General features: G+C 59.7%; 2 protein-coding genes across 2 annotated transcripts; both read left to right on the top strand.

Moving 5' to 3' along the window:
* The first annotated feature begins 228 nt into the window (after nt 1–228).
* Nucleotides 229–7,764, top strand: WBP2 (WW domain binding protein 2). Its single transcript, XM_082679227.1, has 8 exons — nt 229–388; nt 2,642–2,750; nt 3,881–4,016; nt 4,860–4,952; nt 5,600–5,734; nt 5,928–6,050; nt 6,506–6,582; nt 6,717–7,764. The coding sequence occupies exons 1-8, from the start codon at nt 330–332 to the stop codon at nt 6,768–6,770; spliced, it is 786 nt and encodes a 261-aa protein (XP_082535353.1). The 5' UTR covers nt 229–329; the 3' UTR covers nt 6,771–7,764.
* Nucleotides 7,765–9,076: 1,312 nt separating this feature from the next.
* Nucleotides 9,077–24,014, top strand: UNC13D (unc-13 homolog D). The gene is made up of 32 exons (XM_082678988.1): nt 9,077–9,211; nt 9,961–9,996; nt 10,234–10,341; nt 10,440–10,499; nt 10,589–10,655; nt 10,883–11,063; nt 11,463–11,507; nt 11,641–11,709; nt 11,893–11,962; nt 12,151–12,255; nt 12,337–12,429; nt 12,504–12,607; nt 13,842–13,959; nt 14,066–14,190; nt 14,330–14,420; nt 14,494–14,550; nt 14,637–14,734; nt 14,840–14,891; nt 14,997–15,127; nt 15,215–15,335; nt 15,675–15,818; nt 15,996–16,094; nt 16,203–16,409; nt 16,590–16,658; nt 17,690–17,769; nt 20,525–20,630; nt 20,708–20,779; nt 21,319–21,402; nt 21,498–21,618; nt 21,832–21,955; nt 22,418–22,614; nt 23,314–24,014. The coding sequence occupies exons 1-32, from the start codon at nt 9,095–9,097 to the stop codon at nt 23,502–23,504; spliced, it is 3,342 nt and encodes a 1,113-aa protein (XP_082535114.1). The 5' UTR covers nt 9,077–9,094; the 3' UTR covers nt 23,505–24,014.
* Nucleotides 24,015–24,271: the final 257 nt, after the last annotated feature.

Here is a 24,271-nt window from a genome sequence, read left to right as displayed (position 1 = left end):
GTTATGCAACAAGCGGAGTCAATCCGGGCCTATGGTCTTGGAGACTACAAGTTCCAGAATGCAGCCTTCCGTTAGCGTAGTGAGAGGTCGAGGGAGCATTGCCTTCTGGGAACTACAGTCTTGAGTTTGTTTGTGATGCGAGCGAAACTAGGGGGGAGGGGGAGAGGGAGTAAACTATTAGCACGTGACGCCAGGGATCAGGTGGTAGGGCCAGCCTCCGCGCAAGAGCTGATTGGCTGACTCTAATACGAACGACGCCACTAGGGGTGGGCCGAGGAAGGGCGCAAGCGCACTGCGTTCCGAGTCTCGGGACCCTTTTCCGAGAGACTATGGCGCTCAACAAGAATCACTCGGAGGGCGGCGGAGTGATCGTCAACAATACCGAGAGGTGAAAACACTACGGAAGGATCCTGGAGAACTGAAGGGCGGGCGTCGAGGGTGTGGGTAGTGGGTGGTGGGTGAGTGGGCGGTGGAGAATAAACCCGTGAAGAGGGGAAACTGATGCGGGGGGTGGGGGGTGGGGTAACGGCTGGGGGCGGGGCTGAAGGAAGGTGGGTGAGGCGTGAGGGAAGGGCCGGGATGTTGCAGCTGTGGGATGGGGGTGGGGCGGCTGGCTAGGGTAGGGGTTTGGAGAGACGGGTGGGGGTTTGGAGAGACAGGCGGAACCTGTGGGTAGTTCTTGAGCCCCTGTCCCAGAGTAGGTGACTTTAAGAATTGGGAAGCGCTTTAGACAGAAATAATTGCCGTTTATTGGGCGTTTACTCTGTGTCAGGGACTACACCTCTTTTGCTTTTCTCAATATGTAAATCCTGTGCGGCAGATACTATTACTATCCACATTTTACACGTAGGGAAACTGAGGCACAGAGCTTAAGTAACTTGCATGAGATCACAGAGCTGTAATAGGAAAGGAGTCCGGATTCCAAAGTCAGTAGCGTTAATTCCCAGTATGTAGCCTTCCAGTATATTCCAGAACTGCTGTTTCCAGATGAAAAACTGAGGCCCAGAGGTGAAATTACATAGCTAACGTTTGTCACATGTTTGACACGTTTTCTGTAAAGGTCTGTCTTTGCCTCTTTCCCTTGAATTCCTGTTGGCTTGGGTCACTTCCCAGAGCAGAGGTCCGCCAGCTTCAAGGTTCTTCCTACCCACCCCCCGACAATTCTGTCTCTCCTCCACCTCTGGGCTCCTTGGATGACTTCTCTTCTCTTGCTCCTTGGGCGCTGAGAATCAGACCAGCCAGCCCTGGTTGAGCTATGCTGACCTGAAAGCACTTTTTGAAGGAGCATAGGAGGAATCTGAGTCCCCACAGGAGACTTGGTGGGATCAAAGTCTGGTAGCTGATTGAGGCCAGCACCCAGCCCAGGGCTGTCATCCGGGAATGCTTGATGAGTCAGAGGAGAGCACCCAGGGAGCCCAGACCTCAGAATATTGACTCTTCCTCCATCTTACCTGCTCAGCGACTGGCCGTCGCAGCCTGTTCCTGGTAATGACCTCTTTTCTCTGAGCTGTATTTTTCTCTTCTGGTACTGGTTCTCTTTCCCACTTACCCCTCCCCAGTGAAGGAAGTTGTGATATCTGGGAGGCGAAAGGAGACAGATGGAGCCATGTGAGCTTGGCCCTTGCTGTCTTGTAATCAGAGAAACTTCACGTTGCCCTTAGTGTGTAGCTGCTCGGTGCGCCAGTCCTGGACCCGGACGGACCCTTTTGATGCCATTTGGTAACATCTCCTGGGACTATCTCTTTCTCTCTCAGTGAGACTTTTCTGGGCCAAGAATGTATCTATCCTGCTGGGCCTCCTACCCGGTTTAGGACTCATTGCTGCTAAATAATGATGTGCCTTGTTTCAGAAACTGCTTCAGCCTCATTTCTGAAAAAATTATGTAAACAGTAATTGAAGTCCACATTCAGCATTTAAAACTTGATATGTAAAATAGTGAACCTTACTCTTCAAATCATGAATCCCTTTGAGAGTGATGAAAACTGTGGTCTCTCCCAGGAAAAAGCACGTACGTGATCATCTCAAGGGCTAGTGGACTGATACCCCTGCAGACCCAGCTTCAGAACCCCAGGTTTAAAGGAACCCTGAAGTGAGCCCTTTGGTAATGGGTAGAGTCATGTATTAAAATGTTTGTATATCAGATTGTAAAAAGTAAGCCAACAAAAACAGAACACCTGTCATAAGGACCTAGAAGAGCATCGAAGAGCTAACCCAGATAATCTAACCTGATTTGAGGGATTATGGCGTCTCCAGAGCCCTGTGGCTCTTCCATGGCACTGGTCACTTTTTTTTTTTTTTTGGCTGTGCCTCTTGGCTTGTGGGATTTTTGTTCCCTGACCAGGGATTGAACTCTGGCCCTCAGCAGTGAGAGCGTGGAGTCCTAACCACTGGACTGCCAGGGAAGTCCCTGCACTGGTCACTTAGGGGCTGTGTGTGTGGGGTTTGGGGGAAATTCTATGGACCCCCAGCTTGCTTATCTCTTCCATGGCTGTGTTAGTAGTTTTCTCACATCAGTGTTGAAGCGGATGACTTGCTGGCAGCTACTAATAAGCAACTGCTACCCAGGAGGGTCCAGTCCCTGAGGGTGACAGATTGTGACTCCAACTGTCTCATCAGGGCATTTCCTCTTTTCTCATCACAGCATCCTGATGTCCTATGACCATGTAGAACTTACGTTCAGTGACATGAGGAATGTGCCAGAGGCCTTCAAAGGGACCAAGAAAGGCACCGTCTACCTTACCCCGTACCGGGTACGTTGTACAGCGAGACGGTTGGTTTGGCGAGTCAGTTGTTTTGGAGACTCATGGCTCCTGGAGGCTGATGGAGTCTTCGGTCAGCCTCAGCCTCGTGAGTCTAGTGGCCGCTGAACCCTGGTGAATGTTAGCGTGTTTCTGTCACATGCTCCTGGTTCTAGAACCACCAGCCTCTCTTCGCACAGCAGAACTGATGGCAGTGAATCCGTGTAAGTTCCAGAGCTGCTGCTGCAAAATCTCTCTGTAGTTGGATGCAGCTGCTGGGATGACCTGGGCCTGGAGGGGATACAGTAGCCTGGCTGCAACCTCGGGGGTGGGCAGAGAGACCGGCCAAACCCTGCAAAGCGAGAAATGCCAGACTGCAGAATGGGCCTTGCCTGAGAGTTCCCCAAGCAGACTCTGAGAGACTTCCAGAGAAACACAGATGGATATTCTTGGGAGAGGATCGCTGCCTGCAGCTATCCCAGAGTTAGACTTAAGGATCGTTAGAGGAAGAGGAGCACAGGCTTTAGTGGAGACCGGGGTGGGGGGGTGTCTCAAAACCCTATCTCTGGGGGTTCAAGCTGGCATCTTCAGTCACAGATTGAAGTCATGGGGGTAAAGCAGAATGTTCCCCACGTGCAGGGTGGGAGACGCTGGCTGTTGGGCAGAGTCTGCAGAAAGGTTAGGATCATCCCTTCTCCTGGGATCTGCCACCCGCTGCCATTCCCTCTTCTCAGTTCTGTGAAGCTCAGGCTGAGCTCTCCCTTCAGGAGCCCTTCCCTGCTTCGGCCCTGCCTCTCTGCCCTGGCCTCGCAGGCCCTCCACTTAGGCTCCACATCCGCCGTCTCCTCACCACCACGTCTCAGTGGCAGAGCAGTCTGTCTTGCTCCCACGTGCTGTCTGAGCCACACATTTTTCTTGTGAAGTCACATGTCTGGCCTCTCCAGCCCGGCTGCATCTGAGGCTTTTTACTCTAAAAAGCGCTCTCCGGGGCTGGCTGGTGCAGAGAGCGCCCTGGGGCTGCCGGGTGCTGGCTCGGGCCACCCGCCCCGGCCCTGGGAGGTGATGGCCTCCCGCACATAGGAGGCGATGGCCGGGCAGGCCATGGTTCGGGTGGGGATGGCCCTTGTTCTCTCTCTCTGCAGGTCATCTTTCTGTCCAAGGGGAAGGATGCCATGCAGTCCTTCATGATGCCGTTTTATCTGATGAAGGACTGTGAGATCAAGCAGCCTGTGTTTGGAGCAAACTACATCAAGGGAACAGTGAAGGCTGAAGCGGGAGGTAGGTGACAAGGGAGCTTGGGGACACCGACGGGGCTTCCAGAGAGGTGCTCTGGGGCATCTCTGACTGCTGCCCTGGAGGTGTCCTCTTTGGACCCTATCACTCTAGCCGTGTCTTCTTCCTGGCTCTGGATCAGCTTCCAAGACCAGCACTTGGGCTGCCAGCTGTTCAGCAGGGGGAAGTTGCCAAGAGCTGGAAAGTGCTAACGTTAAAGATGACGGCTCAGGTCACCTTTTCAGAGAGGGAAGTCAGCAGGATGACTGTAAACCAAGTGAAAATGCTTACTGTGAGCTGGGGAGTGTGTTCAGATGTTAGGTGTGGGAGGGAGCTGTATCAGGTTCTTGGGAAGGGTCTTTCCCCTAGAGCCAGGCAGAACCCGCTGCCCCTCTGTAACGCCCGGAGAGGCCCTGCTTGGTGTCAGGCTCTTTGCAGACCCCAGAGACCCCTGCGTCGAACTCGCCTTCCCGCTCACGTTCAGCCTGGCCCGAGCCTTGCTGTTGAGCTCACAGTTCCCCTTTGGACAGAAGCCAGGCTGGAGGGGCCCGGGGTTCGTCCTCAGGCCCCCGCGGGATGAGAGACCTGTTCTGAACTTGAACGTCAGTTGTTGCTGGGCGTGCTTGTTGCTGAGAAGCTGCCTTACTGGGGGTGGGAGGCCTGAGTGCAGACGTGCTTACAGGGCTGCGCAGTAAGCGGGCAGGAGGTGGCCGGTCTGCAGCACTGGCGTGCGACGTGGGTGGTGAGCCTCCTGGCCATTGGATGGGGCCTGAAGACGATGAAGAGCCATCTCTTCAGACGTAACCTAAGTTCTTTTCTGGAGCTGTTGATGCCCTGTTCCCTTCTCAGGTGGCTGGGAAGGCTCTGCATCGTACAAGTTGACCTTTGTGGCAGGGGGCGCCATTGAATTTGGGCAGCGGATGCTACAGGTGGCATCTCAAGGTATCAAGGCTCTAAAAACCAGGGGCCAAGGCCGCATTGAATGTGTGTGCTGTTTGCTCATTTGGGTTTGTTTACTTTTTGTTTTGTTTTTTAAGCAGTCAGGAGATGAGCTTCTGGGCCCCAGGCTGCCCAGGGCTGGGAGTTGGGAAGGAAGCCTGTAATGAAATCACCCTCCTGTACCTCAGAGGCTGGGTTTCCCCTGCCTGGAGCAGCTATAGGACATTTTAGCAAAGCTGTTTGGACTCAAGGACATTTTACTGTGGCCTCATAGAAACAAACAGAAACTCAACCATTAAGCTACCATCAGGCAACCATTTTAAGTCCCCAAGGGCTGTGTTCAGCAGACCTCCTCACCTCGTCCCCAGCCTCACCCAGCTCCATTCTCTACCCCACCTCTAGCCTCCTTCTTCCCTCCATCCATCCCTCCACCCCTGTCCTGGACCTCCTCCACCCCAGCTCTGACCTCTCTCCCCATCCAGACCCCTCGCCTCATTCCTGACCGAGGCGGACTCCAGTGGGGAGGGGTGAGGTGTGTCTGCTGTGCGCATTCCTGGGACCCTGCAGCTCCCCTCGGCAGGCGGTGGGAGCGCCCTCTCCCCAGAACCCAAGGCCCGCGACACTCATTTCTCTCTCCCCTTGTGCTATAGCCTCCCGAGGTGAAGCCCCCAACGGAGCCTATGGTTACTCTTACATGCCCAGCGGGGCCTATGTCTTCCCCCCACCAGTCGCCAATGGAATGTACCCCTGCCCTCCTGGCTACCCCTGTCCACTGCCCCCAGCTGGTGAGTGTGTCCTTTGCTACCCACGCCTCCCCCTCCCACTGACCACCCTCACCCAGGCCAGGGGATTGTAGAGGGGAGACTTGTTCTTTGGCTTCAGGACTGACAGAGCAGCTGGAGGGGCCTGGGAGGGTACCAGCTACAGGAGCCGGGGCTGGGCTGCTCACTGGGTCCCCGTCACTCTCTTGCCGAGCAGAGTTCTATCCGGGACCTCCCATGATGGACGGGGCCATGGGGTACATGCAGCCCCCGCCGCCGCCCTACCCTGGGCCCATGGAGCCTCCGGTCAGCGGCCCCGATGTCCCCTCCACTCCTGCAGGTGAGGGCCCTGGCTGCTCCCCGTGGTTGCACGGAAGCCCCAGATAACGAATGACCACTGGCCTAGGGACGATCCCAGGGGACCGGCAGCGTGGTGGCCTGGTGGCGAAGGGGTAGATTCCAGCCCCCACTCTGTCCTTTAGCTGGCCACGTGCCCTGGGCCCAGGAAGGTCCCCCTCTGCACCGGAGTCTTCTCATCCACAAAACGTGCCAACGGCCCCACCTGTGGGGCTTGTGGTGAAGATGGGGGGTGGGGGGCAGGAGGTGTAGAGGGACCAGATGGGACGGTGTGGCACGCGGTAAGTGCTCAGGAAGGGTTCTCCACTGCTTTAGTGATGGAACTGCGTCCTCAGCACCCGCCGCCCCGAGCACCAGGGGGCCAGGGCCGTGGGGGCAGCGGAGGAGGCGGGGAGGGCTTGTCCCCGGGGCTCTTCCCCAGTTTGTGTGTTCTCACAGCTGAAGCCAAGGCCGCCGAAGCAGCCGCCAGCGCCTATTACAACCCAGGCAACCCACACAATGTCTACATGCCCACGGTGAGCGGGCTGGTGAGCGGGGGCGGGCGTGGCACTGGCGGGACCCCCGCAGCCCCAGTTTGCTGGGATTTAGGGTCAGGAGAGACCTCGGCTTATTCCGACCCTTCTAACGTGATCTTTCCTTTCTTCTTCAGAGCCAGCCTCCGCCGCCTCCTTACTACCCCCCAGAAGATAAGAAGACCCAGTAGACCGCTCACACCCACCTCCTCCCGCCTCTCTTTGCTCTCTCCTCCCCTCCCCTTGGGGCTGAGTCTGGGGTGGGGGGCGGGCCTCGTCCTTTCTCCAGGTCTGATTATAAAGCAGTCGCCAGGAACTAGCCTGGCAGGGGGAGGGCCCCTTGACTTGGATGAATATAAAGCAGTCGCCAGGACCTAGCCTTGAGGGGTGCGGGGAGCGGTGCCTCCCAGCTTCCCACGTGAGCCCAGAGCCCACAGCGCTTCCCTCTCAGCATCCCCGGGGGGCGTCCGCCTCGTTCCTGTCCTGCTCTCATAGCTTCTACCCACGGAGGGACTCTCTGGCCACCTCCTCCGCCGCAGTCCAGCTCTCTCGTTTTGTAGCCACTTCATCCTCACGAGCTTTGCCCTCCCCAGGGACCCTGCCAGGCCCTACTCACATGCCATCCACCTGGCTGTGCAAGGCCACCTGTCTGCCGGACTGTCAGCCCACGTTCCATTCCCAGCCAGCCTCAGCCCCCGTCACGCTCGCCTTCCCTTCCCTGTCCTTGGTCATCCTGTTGCCACTGCTTTTGACTTCTGGAGCTTTCCCACGAGCCACCAGGGGGTGGGTGGCGTGAGGGCCAGGCTGCTACAGCTGGGGAGGGAGCCCCTCTGCTTCCCTGCTAGTTTTTCTGGAATTTGTTTCCCTTTGCCTTCTCTCTTTTCCCTCTAGAAGGGGCTTCTTGGACTGGAACTGCAGAATGCATGTCCACTTGGGGGCTGCCGGGAGGGCTGGGAACAGACCCCTGGGGCGCTGACCATGACCTCTCGCCAGCCCCTTAGCCTGCCCTCTTCCCTTTAAGCTTCTTGCCTGGTTGGTGATACGCCCCCTGGATGCACTAAAATTCGCTCCCGTTTGCTCCTGGCCTGGCTGTGAAGAGAGGAGATGGTTATTTAAAGAGAATTCCCTATTTATTTGACAAAAAAATTCAGTTAATATATTAATGTGAAATAAACCCTGTTTGCACCTTGATTTGTCTGCTGAAAATGTGAACTTGTGAAAATGAGTGACTGGACCCTGCCCGGCTCTGCGTGTGGTGACGAGGCTCTTGGGAAGGAGAGCCATCTGGCTGCTTGGGGCCGGGGGAGGCAGTGTTCCCTCCCGTGTGAGAGTCCCTTGTTCTCTTGGCCTATTTGGGCCCAGGATGCTAAGGCCTCTCCTGTGTCCATTCTGTGGCAGTTGCTCAGCAACTGTGCCCACCCGCTGAGTCCCCTGGGGCCTGGCACAGCCCAGCAGCTGCTCTGGGTGGGAGGCGTTGGCAGGAGGGGCCGGGCTGGACCGGAGTTCCTGCGTCCCCGGCTGCTGTGCTGTGCTCACCGCCTTGCCTCGTGGGGGTTAGAGAGCACGTCAGTGAAGGCCGGCCCTTCAAGACTGGCCCCTGCAGCGCGGGCTCTGGTGCCACCCTCCTTGTGAACCCTGGGGCCGGGGCGGGTGGGAAACGGCCACCGTCCATGCCCAGGCCTGCACCCCCTGGACCCTGGCCTGGAGGGCGGCCCTGGGACCCTGTGGTGGAGCTCAGCCCAGCACCGATGCGTCCATTTTCCTGTCCCTTCTGGGCCAAGTCGCCCTGTCAGGAGAGGCTAGGCAGTAGCGTCCCCAGCCTGTTCCTTCTGCAGCCCCGCCCAGCAGCTCCTCGGGTTGGCTGAGGCCCCTACAAGGGCGTTTGAAGGGAGCAGCCGCCCGACCATCCTTATGGGGGCCGGGGCCGTGGGGCCATCCCTGCCCCGCGCAGCCTGGCCCTGTCACCTCGGTGGAATGTCACCTGGGGAGCAGAGCCGGCTGAGCGGTTGGCTGACGGCTGGGGAGGCGCCTCTCCGGAGCCTCCACCCTGTGCCCTGCCCACCCCTACTCCAGGTCTGCGGCCGGTTCAGGGAGACCTGAGGTTGAGAACCCCACCGGCCAGGGGAGCGTCCCCCGTCACCTGGATGCAGCAGGCCCGCTGCCCCCCTGCCCTCATGCCCGCTGCCCACGGCACTGGACCCTCCCCAGGGCCCCTGTGGGAAGGTGGGGTGGGGCGGACCCGCCCACCTGGTCTACCTCTGCCTCCAGCCCAGCTGAGTTCCTCCCAGGAACCCAGCCAGTGGGAGGGAGGAAGGAAGGTGCAGGGGCCTGGGAGCCGTGGCCCCCCAACCCCAAGGTGGTGAAACCCCGACCTGACCCTCCCGTGACCTGCCCTTCCTTCCCTTTCCCCTGGCACCGGTGGCAGCCCTGGGCTCTTTGCATAACCCTGTGGCTTCCCTATCTTCACCCGAGGCAGCGGCACCACAGGCGGAGGGGAAGGGCAGGGCTGGCCACAATGGCGACGCTCTTCTCCCAGACCCAGCGGCGCCCTCCCCTTTCACGCCAGGCCATCAAGATAAGACGCCGCAGAGTCAGAGATCTGCAGGAGGCCCTGCCCCACAGGGCTCAGGAGGTAGGAGGGACCTCAGTGGGGAGAAGAGCAGGCCTGGGTGGGGCTCTGCCCCCTCTGGGTGCGGGGTCCCCCCTCTTGTGGGCTGCGGCTGAGGATGTGTGCCCCTCTCCTGCCCACCCTAGCCTCTGGCAGAGCCTTTGGGGTCTGCAGAAGAGGGTCTGCCATGTGTTCTCTGGGCCAGCCTGGGCCTCAGGTCTGGGATCTGAGCCTTTCGGTGGCCCCTCCCTCTCGCACCCCAACCCCAGCCATCCGCTGCTTCTCCAGTCCCAAAGATACCCGCTCCACTAGGCAGGGAGTGTCCGCTAGGGGCTGGGCCTTCGGGGGCCAGCTGAGCAGCCCCCAGGCCTGCTTGGCATGAGCCCCCAGTCTCCCACCTCTGCTGCTGGGCCTCACTTCCGCCGCCGGGGTGCGGAGCGGAGCCGCCCGATAAGCAGCGCTGTTTCCTCTGGGCAAGGAAGGGAGGTTGGGGGAGGTTGAGGCCACGGGCGCCTGCTGGTGCAGCTGAGCTGGCACGGCTGAGCGCCAATGGACCCGAGCCACGGCGGGCCAGGGGATGAGGAAGGTGGCCCGGGTGCCGGACCCCCGGGAGCCCTGCTGTGGGAACAGGTGTGCGGCACTGGTGGGGCTGGAGGCCAGGTGCTGGGGCCCCCTCAGCCCTCGGGCTGGGCCTGCTCTGTGAGGAGCCGTTCCCGCGTCCGAGCCCTGGTCCAGGCCTCTGGGACACCTTGTCTTTCCACCTCGCTCCCCAGATCGAGCCAACATCCCACCACTTGTCCCCTGAGGAGGTAAGAATCGGAGTGTTTCCGGGGCGCAGAGGGGTGCTGGGAAGCAGCCCTGCATCCTCCCAGACATCCCCCTAGGCTGCTGGCCGAGGCTGGGTCTCAACCCCCTCCCCTCCGCTGCGCGTGTGGACGCCTGGTCTCCACCTTGGGCATGTGCCGTGAGTGCCAGGGGTGGCTGGTGGGGCTCAGACCTTGTGGTGGGTGGACGGGGGTTCCCAAGGTGACCCTGCTGTGTCTCAGCGGGCCCTGCTCTACGAGGAAGCTCTCTACACGGTCCTGTACCGCCTGGGTCAGCCCGAGCCCACCCATGTCGGGGAGTCCTCTGAGCTGCTGCGATACCTGCAGGAGGTGAGGCCAGCCCCCACTCCACCTGCCTCCCTGCAGCCTGGCCGTGTCCCCCCACTCCCACCCCGTGCCCCAAGCTTCCCACACTCCTACACCACCAGGCCTTCCATATGGAGCCCCAGGAGCACGAGCAGATGCTGCGGCAGGTCCAGGAGCTCGAGGTAAGCCTGCCAGGGCTGTCCTGAGCAAACACGGGGGCTGGGAAGCCCAGCTCCCTCTGGGACTCAGGCCCCACCACTTGTCGCTCCAGAAACCAATATTCTGTCTGAAGGCCACGGTGAAACAAGCCAAGGGCATTCTGGGCAAGGATGTCAGTGGTGAGTAGGCCATGGGGGGCCCTGAGGGCCTTCTTCCTGGCTCCTTCCTCTCCCCATCACAGCCTGTCCCAGAGCTTGTGATGCAAGTTCCCATCTCCCAAACATCCCCTGGGGCTCACTTTGGTGCTGCTGGCCCCTTGTCCTTGGAGCCTGGGATGGAGAGGGGTAGGGGGGCGTTAAGGACTCTCCCTGGGAGCCTAGCCAACACCCCTCCCCTTCCTCCCCAGGGTTCAGTGACCCCTACTGCCTGCTGGGCATCGAGCAGGGGGTGGGTGTGCCGGGGGACAGTCCTGGACTCCAGCGGCGGCAGAAGGCCGTGGTGAGGCACACCATCCCGGAGGAGCAGATCCACCGCACCCAGGTCATCACCCAGACACTCAACCCCGTCTGGGACGAGACCTTCATCCTGTACGTCGCCCTGCCCCCGTTCCTACCCGCTCTGGGCCAGCAGCACTTCCTGGCTCGGGGGAGGAGCTTGGTTTGACTGGAGGAGGAGCCTGCTCCCGAGGCAGGCAAGACTGACAGGAGGCCAAGCAGGACACAGCAATGGCTTAAATGCCACGTGCTGGTGGGCGGCGGAGGGTCAGGCACATCTGGGTTGATCTGGGGCGTAGCCTGAAGCCTTACTTTAAAGGAGAGAGAGATGCCGTTGGGAGGGGAGGAGGGTTTGCAGGGAGGGACTAAGACTTGGCAGTGGGTGATACTGGGTGGCAGTTTTGGGGGGCAGGCTCGGGGCTGAGGGAGCCTGTGGCCTGGCCAGGGGTCTATCCCTCCAAGACCCTCAGCCATGCTCTCTTCTCACTACAGGGAGTTTGAGGACATAAGCAATGCCAGCTTTCGTCTGGACATGTGGTGAGGAGCATGTCCCCCCCCCGCCATGTAGGGGTTGGGAAGAGAAGGGGGCCTGGAGGTGAGGGTGGCAGAAAGGGGTTGGGGGCTCCCAGGACACCCTCTCCGCCTCCTGCTCAGACCTCTGCCCCACCAGGGACATGGACACCGTGGAGTCCGTCAGACAGAAGCTCGGGGAGCTCACAGATCTGCACGGGCTGCGAAGGTGAGGGCCGTGGGTTTCCCGGGGAAGGAGTCGGGGCTCCTGCTGCCCTGCCCCCACATGCATACTGGTTGTTGGGCTGCAGGCTCTCACCTGGGCCCAGGTGGCTGCAGGTAGGGAGCAGATTCCAGCCTGACCCGGTCAGGCTCCTGGTCCCTCTCCCTCACGGCACCCTGCCTGGAACAGGATCTTTAAGGAGGTCCGGAAGGACAAAGGCCAGGATGACTTTCTGGGGAACGTGGTTCTGAGACTACAGGTGAGTGGAGTGGGGAAAGGTTCCCGGGAGAGAGGCAGAGAGGGGGTGACGAGGGGATCAAGGGAGGGGTTCCAGGTCTGCGCCAAGCGGAGCCTGGGGTCTGCCTCCCGTCACCTCCCCTGCCCCCGACCGGGTGAGGCTCCTGCGGCTCACAGGTGTGGGCATCCCCTGCCCGCCCGGCCTGCCAGGATCTGCGCTGCCGGGAGGATCAGTGGTACCCTCTAGAGCCTTGCACGGAGACCTACCCAGACCGTGGTCAGTGTCACCTCCAGTTCCAGTTCATTCACAAGCGGGTAGGTGGCCCAGCTGGGTGGGGAGGAGGGGTGCACTGGGCGTGGGGTCCTCTGCTCACGGCCGCGCCGGCCCCCCTGCAGAGAGCCACCATGGCCAGCCGCTCACAGCCCAGCTACAGAGTGCATCTCCACCTGCTGCAGCAGCTCGTGTCCCACGAGGTCACCCAGCACCAGGTACTGCCCTCCCAGGGGTGGGCAGGGCCAGGGTCTGCGTGTCAGGTCCTCACACCCTCCGCCTGTCCCCTCAGGCGGGCAGCACCTCCTGGAATGGGTTGCTGAGCCCCCAGGCTGCCACCGTCCTCTTCCTCCACTCCACGCAGAAGGACCTGTCCGACTTCCACCAGTCCATGGCGTGAGTGCCCTTCCGAGCCCGAGTGCCCGAGGGCCGTCTGCGCCACACCACCCTCTCCCTCCCTGAGTGCCCTCCTGCAGGCTGACAGCCCGAAGTCTAACCCTCAGGAGATTTCTGTTTGGGGCCCAAATTGTATTTTAAGTTTTGAGTCAGTTGCCGACTTTTAAAACTCTGGAGGTTTGCTGTGCAGATTCACATCACCAGTTTCCCGTGAAAGCTTCGTGCTGGAATTGCAGGGCTGTCGCTTTGCCGGGCTGCAGGTGGTCAGAGCAGAGCAGCGTGCCCTCCCCCATCCATCACAGTTGCCACCTGGGCGCTTCGTCCCCTGACACTACCTGAGTCCTTCTGGGCAGTTGAGTTTGCCACCCCGGGCCCAGACCCCAGGGCCATTGAACAGATCTGTGCGCTGATGCTCCTGGATCCGTGTTGAGGGCCTGTCACCTCCCCTGAGCCTTGTTAGATTACGGGAATGCCAGGAAGGACACACAGGAGTTTGTAGATTTTTCCATGCACGAGAGGAGTAGGGGCACAGCCCGGGTGCTGCCAGGAGGAGGACTGAGAGTGGGAGCTGACACTGGCATTCAGTAGGGGGTCAGAAGGAGGCTGGCGGAGAAGGGCAGCTTCTAGGACCAGGGGCAGGTGTGTATTCCTGGATGGCTGTGGGGAATGCAGGTGAGGCTGGAGACTGGAGCAGGCACGGAGGGTGAGGGCCTCACTTGCCTGCAGGGCCTCAGCAGGGAGTGCGGCGCTGTATCCCCGCCTGGCGGAGGCCTGTCCCTGGGCTGCTCTTCTGCCCCAGCCTCCTTCGCCCTCCCTCTTGTCTCAGTTCGGTCACCTCTGTGAAGTCTCCCCTCGACTCTCTGAAGGGATGCTCTAGCTGAAGTTTTACATGTACTTGAAGGCTCGAGTCTCCAAATCTGATTTCTCAAAAGAAGCAAGAAGTCCTGAATTTTAAAATCACAAATATTCTAATTTAAGAGATGGACAATTCATTTACATGTTTGAAAAGCACTAATGGGAACAAAAACAATCCTGTGGGTTACCTTCAGCCACAGGTTTTCAGCCTCTGCGGGTCGATGGGGATCCCCAGGAGGCTTTGGGGTGGGGGTGGGGTGGGGATAACGCCGCGCCACCTGCCCCTACCCCACCCCCACCCCCTCCAGGCCAGGCCAGGTGAGCTGTGGGAAGGAACGTGCCCCACTTGGCCAGGCTGAGGGCTTCCTGTCTGCCGCAGGCAGTGGCTGGCCTACAGCCGTCTCTACCAGAGCCTGGAGTTCCCCAGCAGCTGCCTCCTGTACCCCATCACCAGCATCGAGTACCAGTGGATCCAGGGCCGGCTCAAGGCAGAGCAGGTGGGCTGGGGCGGGGCGAGGGGTGTTGGGCAGGCAGGGCTCAGGGAGCGGCTCCCCGGGCCCCATAAAGCAGCCCCCGCCTCACAGCACCGTCCTGGCCCTGCAGCTGGAGGAGCTGGCCGCCTCATTCAGCTCCCTGCTGGCCTATGGCCTCTCCCTCATCCGGAGGTTCCGCTCTGTCTTCCCCCTCTCCGTCTCCGACTCCCCAGCCCGGCTGCAGTCTCTCCTCAGGTCAGTGGTTACCCCCCGCTTCAGTGGAGTCGGGGACGGGGAACAGCTGGGGCACCTCTGGGGTGGGGAAGCCTGCCGGCGGAATGAGTGGGGGCTACGGGGCAACGGGCATCTTGCACACGGCTCTCTCTCCCCACAGGGTCCTGGTACAGATGTGCAAGATGAAAGCCTTTGGAGAACTGTGCCCCGAAAGAGGCCCCCTGCCCCGCCTGGTGACCGAGGCACTGCAGGTATGGTGCCCACCCTGTAGGTGCGGTGCCTGGGCCCAGCAGCCCTCCCTGCTCACTGTCTCTCTGCCCACAGACTGGCACCACTGAATGGTTCCACCTGAAGCAGCAGCACCATCAGCCCATGGTGCAGGTGAGGGGGCTCGGGTGAGGAGGTGGGTGGTGGGACAGGATGCTTGCCCCTCAGAGCCCTGCCTGGCTCACCTCTGCCCCTGCCAGGGCATGCTGGAGGAGGGCAAGGCCTTACTGAACCTGGTACAAGACATCATTGGCGACCTGCACCAGTGCCAGCGCACCTGGAGCAAGATCTTCCATAAGTGAGCAGGCGGCCGGGCCGGGAGGCAGTGCAGCAGGGGCTCAGAATGGGGACCAGAGGGACCCCGCTGTGTGCCGCCAGGTCACACCTGCTGCCTTTCCTCCAGTGTCCTCAAGATCGACCTCTTCTCCATGGCTTTCCTGGAGCTGCAATGGCTGGTGAGCCTCACCCACCCCCCGCCCCACCCACCCACCCACCGCGTCCCAAGGCCACGCCCTCTGCCCTGGCTCTGGAGCTCCGCCCACCATGCCTTCCCTTCGCAGGTGGCCAAGAGGGTGCAGGACCACATTGCTGTGGTGAGCGGTGCCGTGACCCCGGAGATGGGCGAAAGTCTGTTCCAGCTCTACATCAGCCTGAAGGAGCTCTACCAGCTGGGCCCGGTCCCCTCGGAGAGGTGGGCAGCAGACTGGCTGCAGGGAGAGGAGGGCCCGAAGCCCGCAATGGCCCCGGCTTTCCCCAGGCTGACCCTGGCTCTCCCCAGGGATGGCGTCCTGGCCCTGGAAGGCTTCCACCACTGGTTCCAGCCGGCCATCCCCTCCTGGCTGCAGAAGACGTACAGCGTGGCCCTGGAGCGGGTGCAGCGCGCTGTGCAGATGGACGAGGTGGGGTTGGGGCCTGGACTAGGGGCAGAGTCCCACATTTCGGGGTGTGGCTTGCAGCTCTGCCAACCGTGTGGCACGTGCGGAAGCGGTTAACCAGCTTTGAGCGGTGCTCTCGAGGCCAGCTGAGTGCAAAACCCTGCCTCCTGTTATATTGGGTGGGGGGGACTTGGCCTGGGGGCTCTGGGCAGAGCCCTGCTTGTTCGCCTTGCAGCCCCCGGCCCAGCTCTGGGCTTGCTGTGGCTCTAGGAGCCCTGGATGCTTGCAAGTGCAAGGGGGGAGGGAGAGCATGGATTTGGCCAGCCTTGAGCCCTCCTTTCTACACACTCCCCCGTCTCCTAGCTGGTGCCCCTGGGTGAACTGACCAAGCACAGCACATCGGCTGTGGACCTGTCCACCTGCTTTGCCCAGATCAGCCACACTGCCCAGCAGCTGGACTGGCCTGACCCAGAGGAGGCCTTCATGATCACCGTCAAGTTTGTGGAGGTGCAGCCTCATTCCCACCCCACGATTTCTCCCCAGTTCTCATCCTAGCAGCCTCCAAAAGCCTATGTCCTAAATCCCCCAAGTCACTGAAATTCCTTTGCCTCCCCCCCCCCGCCCCCCGCATCTGCCTCTCCTCGGCACTCCCCACCCCCATTGATCACGCCCTCCTCACCCCAGGACACCTGTCGGCTGGCCCTGGTGTACTGCAGCCTTATAAAGGCCCGGGCCCGTGAGCTCTCTGCCGGCCAGAAGGACCAGGGCCAGGCAGCCAACATGGTAAGGGCCAGAGCTGGGGGCTGAGGCTGGGCCGGGGTAGGGGTGGAGCCTGCCAGTCCTGGCACCATTCAGGAAGCTCGGCATCCCCGTGCCCACGCTCGCCTGCAGCTGTGCGTGGTGGTGAACGACATGGAGCAGCTGCGGCTGGTGATCGGAAAGCTGCCCACCCAGCTGGCATGGGAGGCGCTGGAGCAGCGGGTAGGGGCCGTGCTGGAGCAGGGGCAGCTGCAGAACACGCTGCATGCCCAGCTGCAGGGCGCCCTGGCTGGGCTGGGCCATGAGATCCGCACTGGCGTCCGCACCTTGGCCGAGCAGGTAATTTGTTTGACCCACAGTGACCCCACCCCACCCATCCTCAGCCTGAAGTACCCTCCAGCAGGACTTGGGCCAATGTCCAGCCCCCTTCCCTTCCTGAACCTAAACTCAGGCCCCAAGCAACCTCTCCTGAGCCCCGACTCACACCCTGGCCTCCCTCCTACCGTTTTGTGTCTCCAGCTGGAGGTGGGCATTGCCAAGCACATCCAGAAACTCGTGGGCCTCAAGGAATCCGTCCTGCCTGAGGATGTGAGTGGCCCTCCCTGCGTGCTGACCTTTGCGAGCAATGTGGGTCAGGGATTGCAAAGGGGCTTAGGGTGGGCAAGGGGCTGAAGGCCATGGGGTGTCAGAGATAAGTCCCCCAGACTTGGGCAAGAAATGTTCCCTCCTGGCCTCGGTTTCCCCCTTAGATGCTAAGAGGGTGGGGTTGGGTCATTCCACCGGCTCTCCCAGCACTGACCGTCAATGTGGGAGCTGCAGTGGGGGAGGCTTTAGACCTTGCAGCCAAACAGCCCCGGGCATGACTCCTTCTTAGCTGCCTGCTAGCAGAGCTGTTCTATTTATATAGGTCAGCTGACCTCAGGCTCGTCATCTGTCAGCGGGGATAATAATTACACCTGTGCTTGCTTGGGAGCATGCTACTCATTAATTCATCAACTATTTAAGCACCCACTTTGTCCCAGGTATTGATTTAGGCACTGGGGATATATATCAATGAACAGTGTGACAAAAATCCCTGCCTTCCTAGAGTTTTCATTCTAGTAGAGGAGGTGAAAAAAGAGCTAAGTAGATAACTATAGCTACGGCTGTTATTAGAACTATACATATATGTGTGTGTGTAAACATATATATATGTATACACACACATATCATATGTTAGTTAATGATAACCCCTCAAGAGAAAAATAAAGCACACAAGGGAATGGAAAGGGTCAGAGGACTGTGTTTTTAGATAGTGGCCAGAGGAGGCCTTACTTGGAGGGTGACAGCTGAGTCAAGACCTAAAGGAAGGAAGAGAAGGAGCCGCGAGGATTTCTATGGGAGAGAACAGCATGGGCAAAGGCCCTGAGGCAGGACCAGGTCTGGCAGGTTCAGGGCTATAGAAAAGGCTATACTGTCTCCAGTGTGGCTGGAGCCGACTGTGGTCAGGGGCTGGCTCTGCACACATTCCACAGATGCGCAGGAAAGCTCCTAGCCCCGTTTCCTCTCCGGGCCAGGGCAAAGGCATGGGGGTGGGACCAGAATGGGCCAGAACCAGATGTGCTGCCTCCCCTCCCCAGGCCGTTCTGCCCCTGATGAAGTTCCTGGAGGTGGAGCTCTGCTACATGAACACCAACTTGGTGCAGGAGAACTTCAACAGGTCTGCAGCAGCCGCCTGCCCTGTGGCGCCCCATCACCTCCACCTCTCCTCCCACCCGCCCCTCCTTCCCGGCCTCAGCATCCATCCTCAGGGGAGGATGCAACCAGACTCTCTTAAACGCTTGCTCCAAGGGTCAGGGCGCTCATGGCCGCACAATGCTATCCATTTCACCTTAGGCTGAGCTGAAACCTGTCTGTCCTTTCTCCCTTAGCCCTGGGCTGCGTCTTCGGGAGGCTGCAGCTCTGCCCTCCCTAACATTACAGGCAGCTGGTGTTCCAGGGGAACTTCTCGTTAGGGTCTCTCTCAAAACAGGGCCCAGCACACTGGGCAGCCGTGGGTAGAGGTCAAGGGCATGGGCTCTGGACGACCTGGATTCATACTCCAGTTTCACTGCTGCTTGGTGGGTGGCCTTGAGCAGATTACTCAAGGTTTCTGTGCAGATGGTCATAGTTCTGGCCTCTACTGAGGACTAAATGAGTCATGTGAAGTGCTGAGAGCAGTGCCTGCAGCAAAGGAAGTGGTTGATGACTGAGCTGCTGTGACGACGGTGACGGTGATGATGACAGGTCCTCCACATGGGGCTGCTGGCCCCCAGAGTTCTGCTCCTGGTGGGGCAGCGGGGCTTCAGGAGCCCACCTTCTTTATTTCCTAGGCCCGAGAATGCCATTAGTTCAGCTCTAATCTTCACACAAAATAGAGTTTAATGTCTACTAAGACAGGGGCTTAACGTACCACTCACTGCCTCAGAACATTTAGAACAGTGTCTGTGCATAATGAACACTTAAGTATGGGGACTAAATTAACTACTTTTATTTTTTTTATTAATTTATTTTATTTATTTTTGGCTGCGTTGGATCTTCGTTGCTGTGCGTAGGCTTTCTCTAGTTGCGGCGAGCGGGGGCTACTCTTCATTGCGGTGCGCGGGCTTCTCACTGCGGTGGCTTCTCTTGTTGCGGAGCATGGGCTCTAGGCGCCGGGCTTCAGTCGTTGTGGCACGAGGGCTTAGTTGCTCTGTGGCATGTGGGATCTTCCTGGACCAGGGCTCGAACCCATGTCCCCTGCATTGGCAGGCAGATTCTTAAGCACTGCGTCACCAGGGGGAAGTCCCCAAATTAACTACTTTTAGTATGGACCACCCAATTTTTTTCTAAACTTTAAAAAATTTTTAGACCTCCCCCATTCTTTTTTTCTTTTTTTTTTTTGGCCACACTGCACAGCTTACAGGATCTTGGTTCCCCAACCAGGGATCAAACCCACGCCCCCTTGCAGTGGAAGCGTGGAGTCTTAACCACTGGACCACCAGGGAAATCCCTAGATCTCCTCCATTCTTTCATTTTTTTTAATATTTATTTTTATTTACTTACTTATTTATTTATTTATTTATCTTGGCTGTGCCGGGTCTTCATTGCAGCATGCGGGCTTCTTAGTTGCGGTATGTGAACTTCTTAGTTGTGGCATGCGGACTCTTGGCTGCAGCACACGTGAGGGATCTTAGTTCCCCAACCAGGGATCGAACCTGGGCCCCCTGCACTGGGAGCACGGAGTCCTACCCACTGGACCTGGACCACCAGGGAAGTCCCATCCCCCCATTCATTTTTTTTTTTTTTAATTTATCTTTGGCTGAGTTGGGTCTCCGTTGCTGCGCACAGGCTTTCTCTAGTTGCGGCAAGCGGGGGCTACTCTTCATTGCAGTGTGCGGGTTTTTCATTGCAGTGGTTTCTTTGTTGCAGAGCACGGGCTCTCGGCATGCGGGCTTCAGTAGTTGCGGCGTGTGGGCCTGGTAGTTGTGATGCACGGGCTTAGTTGCTCCGTGGCATGTGGGATCTTCCCGGACCAGGGATTGAACACGTGTCCCCTGCATTGGCAGGCGGATTCTTAACCACTGCACCACCAGGGAAGTCTCCTGCACCCCCATTCTTTTTTTTTAAAATTTATTTATTTATGGTTGTGTTGGGTATTCGTTGCTGCACGCGGGCTTTCTCTAGTGGCGGCGAGCGGGGGCTACTCTTCGTCGTGGTGCGAGGGCTTCAGTAGTTGCAGCACAAGGGCTCAGTAGTTGTGGCTCGTGGGCTCTAGAGCACAGGCTCAGTAGTTATGGCGCACAGGCTTAGTTGCTCCGTGGCATGTGGTATCTTCCCGGACCAGGGCTCGAACCCATGTCCTGCATTGGCAGGCGGATTCTTAACCACTGTGCCACCGTGGAAGCGCCCCACCCCCGTTCTTAATTACACATTTTTTGTGCTTATCTGCCTGACTCCACTTTGACAAGTGAAATTTCAGTTATTTCAGTTGTTATTAGGATGGACTGTGGCTTGGTTGCTATTTTTTTCTCGCCGCAGGTAGTACATGCTTACCCATGCTGTGTGCTGAGATCCTATTCATTTTGGTCACTCCCATCTTGACTCATGATTCTGTCCTTGGGGGACCACCCTTCTGCTCCTTTTTTGGTTGGGGTTTGTTAATCCTAGTGAGAAGGATCCTTCACTAGCTTCCGAGACATGTTGGACAGGACTAGGCCTGTCTGCCCCGCCCCCTGCCCTCCTTCCCTCAGCAGACCAGCCCTCCCTCCCTCCCCTGCCTGCAGCCTGGGCCCCAGTCCCACCAGTGAGGCAGGTGGAGGGTGGGGGTGGGGAGGCACTGGCGAACGGGGGTGGGCCTGGGTCCCACGAGGCCTCTTCTTTCTCAAGAGCATCTCCGCTTCCTCCTCCTCTGTCCTCCTGTCCTGTGTCCGGCATCCCTCTGCACGGCACCCCAGCCTTCTGACCTTGCTGTGGACCCACACGCTCACGGTGCTGGCGGAGGTGGCCGCTTCCCAGCGGAGCTGCCCTCTGGCTTCTAGCAGGCTGAAGATCGCACTACAGGTAATAATACCAGTGACAACAATAAAATCCCTGGTGGGAGAGTGCCTGGGGGTCACCTCTGATGTCTCGCCCCCTAGAACCTGGAGGTCTGCTTCTACGCAGAGGGCTGTGGCCTGCCGCCCGAGGCGCTGCACACGGCCACCTTCCAGGTAGGGGCCTTTTGGTTAGCTGGTGGTGTGGGGAGCCTGCCTTCCTGTGCTCACCTGTGTCCAGGACCAGCTACGTGATTTACAGGGCCCAGCACAAAATGAAAATGTGGGCTCCTTTAAAAAAACATAATTGACGGCGCCTCCCTGGCGGTCCAGTGGTTAAGACTCCGCGCTTCCAATGCAGGGGGAGCAGGTTCCATCCCTGGTCCGGGAACTAAGATCCTACATGCTTCGTGGCACAGCAAAAACCAAAAACAAACAAACGCCCCCCCCCCCCCACCAAACCAACAAAAAACCCCTCCACGTGTGAAGTTCTTCTAAACACGGTTGGGGCGGGGGCGGCTTTGAGACACACCTGTGGAGCCCACCCTGTCGGTGCCTCTGGCTGTTGCCAGGGCAACCCTGCCTGTGGTCCCCCAGCGCCCAGTGCTTTCCACTTCACGTTGTCGTCTCCCGTTGGCTGCAAGCTTCTGAAGGGCAGCACTGGGCTGCGACTGTGTGACAGTTCAAGTGACTCCTCAGCTGTGCCCCATCCCCAGGCTCTGCAGAGGGACCTGGAGCTGCAGGCGGCCTCCAGCCGGGAACTCATCCAGAAGTACTTTTGCAGCCGCATCCAGCAGCAGGTGAGTCTCCCTCCTCCGCCGGGCCCCTGCGCGCCTGGAGCCCCGCCTCGCCCGCTCAGCCCCTGCTGACGCTGCCCCTGCGCCCCGCCCCCAAGGCAGAGACCACCTACGAGGAGCTCGGGGCCGTCACAGTCAAGGCCTCCTACCGCGCCTCCGAGCAGAAACTGCACGTGGAGCTGCTCAGCGCCTCCAGCCTGCTGCCCCTGGACTCCAATGGTGAGTGGAGGCTGCCCCAGCCACTCTCCGTGTCCCCACTCTGGTCCCCCGAGTTCCCGGGGGCTCTGCTCGTCCAGCCTGAGCACTGGGTGCATTTCTGCTGGATTACCAGGAGGGGGCAGTGCTGCTGAGCGGGGCACAGCTGCTGGCGTGGGCACCGGCGGCGGGGCTGGGATATCCTCGGCCAACGTCCCCTCCCCGGCCACTTGCCAGGCTCCAGCGACCCCTTTGTCCAGCTGACCTTGGAGCCCAGGCACGAGTTCCCTGAGCTGGCCCCCCGAGAGACCCAAAAGCACAAGAAGGAACTTCACCCACTGTTTGATGAGACCTTTGAATTGTGAGTGGTCCCACTAGCCCTGGACCCGCCTCAGGCCTGCTCCTCCCAGCTGAGGCGGGCCGAGGGGCTCCCCTCAGAGGACTGGGTTTGAGTCCCAGGGAGGGAGCACTTGGGACAAGTGTTTGCTGGCACAGGCCTCAAACCTGCTCCCCTACAGGTGGAGTGAGGCTGCTGGGGAGACTCTCCCAGTCTGAGTCCAGTGTTAGAGGCTTGCTTTCAGGGAAGGGTGCTGCCCCTGAGGTCCTCTGTTCCACCAGTCAGGTGGGCCTGGGTACACAGGGGCCCCTGGTTTAAAACATCGGCCCACAGTCAGAGCAGGCACCATGGTGTGTGGCCCAAGGTACACCAGGCTGAGAGCTCTCAACCCTAATCCCACGCGTCTGGGCGAGCCCGCGTCGGGGGCTGTGTGGCCACGGCAGCACGTGGGGCAGGCAGCTGAGCCCGGCTCTGCCCCCCGCCCAGCCTGGTGCCTGCTGAGCCGTGCCAGAAGGATGGGGCGTGCCTTCTGCTCACGGTGCTGGATCACGACACGCTGGGGGCTGATGACCTTGAAGGGGAGGCCTTCCTGCCGCTGTGCTCGGTGCCGGGCCTGACGGGGACTGTGGAGCCCGGCGACGTGCCTCAGACCCGCCTGCCCCTCACCTACCCTGCACCCAACGGTAGGCCTGAGCCCTGTGAGTGTGGGCCCTGGCCCAGCACTGGGGATACAGGGGAGGGGCAGCCGTGAAAGGCTCAGGGGCCCCCAGAGGCCGAGTTGGGGTCAGAGGAAAGCCTCCTTGGAGGTGGAAGCCTGTGGAGCCAGCCTGGGGGCTTGTGTTGCTGAGATCTCGCGCCTGGTCAAGGACCAGTGAAGGTTAAGTTAGGCCAAGTGTGTGCGACTCTCTCTGGTGGGATAAGGTCACCAACAAGTTTGCCTGGGGAGAGGGGCCATTTCTGTGCCCAGGGGGCACGTTCTTGCAGGGCAGTCCCCAAGCTTGATAAGAGGGGTAGGTCTTGTGTTTGAGCGCTCACCATGGGTCAGTTCTAAGCACTGGACACATGTTAACCCTCAGTCCTTACAACCACTCAGTGAGTCAGGTGTTATCGCTACTCTCCGAATGAGTAAACTGAGGCACGAATTGGTGGACTGGCCCAAGGTTCTTGTATGGAAAGGAAGAGTCGCCACCTGAGGCACGTCAGCCTCTCGCGCCGCAGGTGCGCCCCGCTGCCCAGGCGTGGCAAACGCGTTTCCTGCCTCATCTGTCAGGCTGTCTTGCGAGCTTGGCTGGTGTGGGCCCATGGCTAATTTCTGGAGAATGGGGCAGTGCTGCAGCCCCTGCCACTCCCCGAGTCTGACCCCCAAATGCCTCTCTTTGCAGGGGATCCAATCCTGCAGCTGTTAGAGAGCCGGAAGGGGGACCGCGAGGCCCAGGTGTTTGTGCGGCTGCGGCGGCAGCGAGCCAAGCAGGCCTCCCAGCACGCCCCGTGGCCAGGGCGGCAGCAGCGGGGCTTGGGTCCCTGGGAGGCCTGTGTTCCCCCCACCACAGCGCAGCCCTCCCACCTGGCCTAACACTCCAGGAGGGCCCTGCAGGTCGGGGGAGTCCCAGTGTGCGGGGTCCCGCTGCCAGAGCCGGGGCCCACAGTGATGGGGGCCCCATTCGCAGTATTTATACCCCCTCCTTCCTCCCCTCAGCCCCAGCCTCAGCATTCTCTGCCAAGTCCAGCCCCTGGGGGAGCAGAGACAGCTGTCTGCACCCCTTACCCCTGCTCCCCTCGTAGGGAAAAGCCGCTCTGGCAGAGGAGGGGCTCAGCCCTTCCTCTCCTGGCAGGCCTGTTCCAGCCACTGAAGTGGGGGGCCAGGTGCCTTGGGCCCTATTCTTCAGCAGCCATAATGAAGGGAGCCTGGGTCCTCTCCTGAGGGAGCTGCCAGCACCCAGGCTAAGGAGCCTAGAGCCAGGGACCTTCTGGCTCTGAAGGGGTGAGAACTGGTGGGCAGTGGGGCTGGCACAGTTTGGCTATCTGTGTCTGCTGAGGACCGCTCCTCCTTGGGACAGTACCTAGAAATTTTCTTAGCAAAAATAAAAAAATTAACAATACATCGTCCTCTTACTAAACATACTGTTGGCCTGCAGCGGGGCCTAGGTTACAGCCAAGCCATCACAAACCCCTCCTCAGCCCTCAGGAGAGCCTGGGCTGCCCCTGACTCTGGGCCCCAGCCCACCGCTCACTCCCCGTTACAGAGCAGCGGGGTAGGTGTGGAGGTAACTGACGCAGCAGCAAAAGCTTCGAACCAAACACCACCAGACGTATCAGGTTCTGTCGCCACTGCCCAACACA

Source organism: Grampus griseus (genome assembly GCF_964374135.1).
Source record: "Grampus griseus genome assembly, chromosome: 20".
In the NCBI taxonomy this organism is placed as follows: Eukaryota; Metazoa; Chordata; class Mammalia; order Artiodactyla; family Delphinidae; genus Grampus; species Grampus griseus.
The sequence above is the reverse complement of the archived record's forward strand: the minus strand, read 5'-3'. Positions and strand labels throughout refer to the sequence as shown.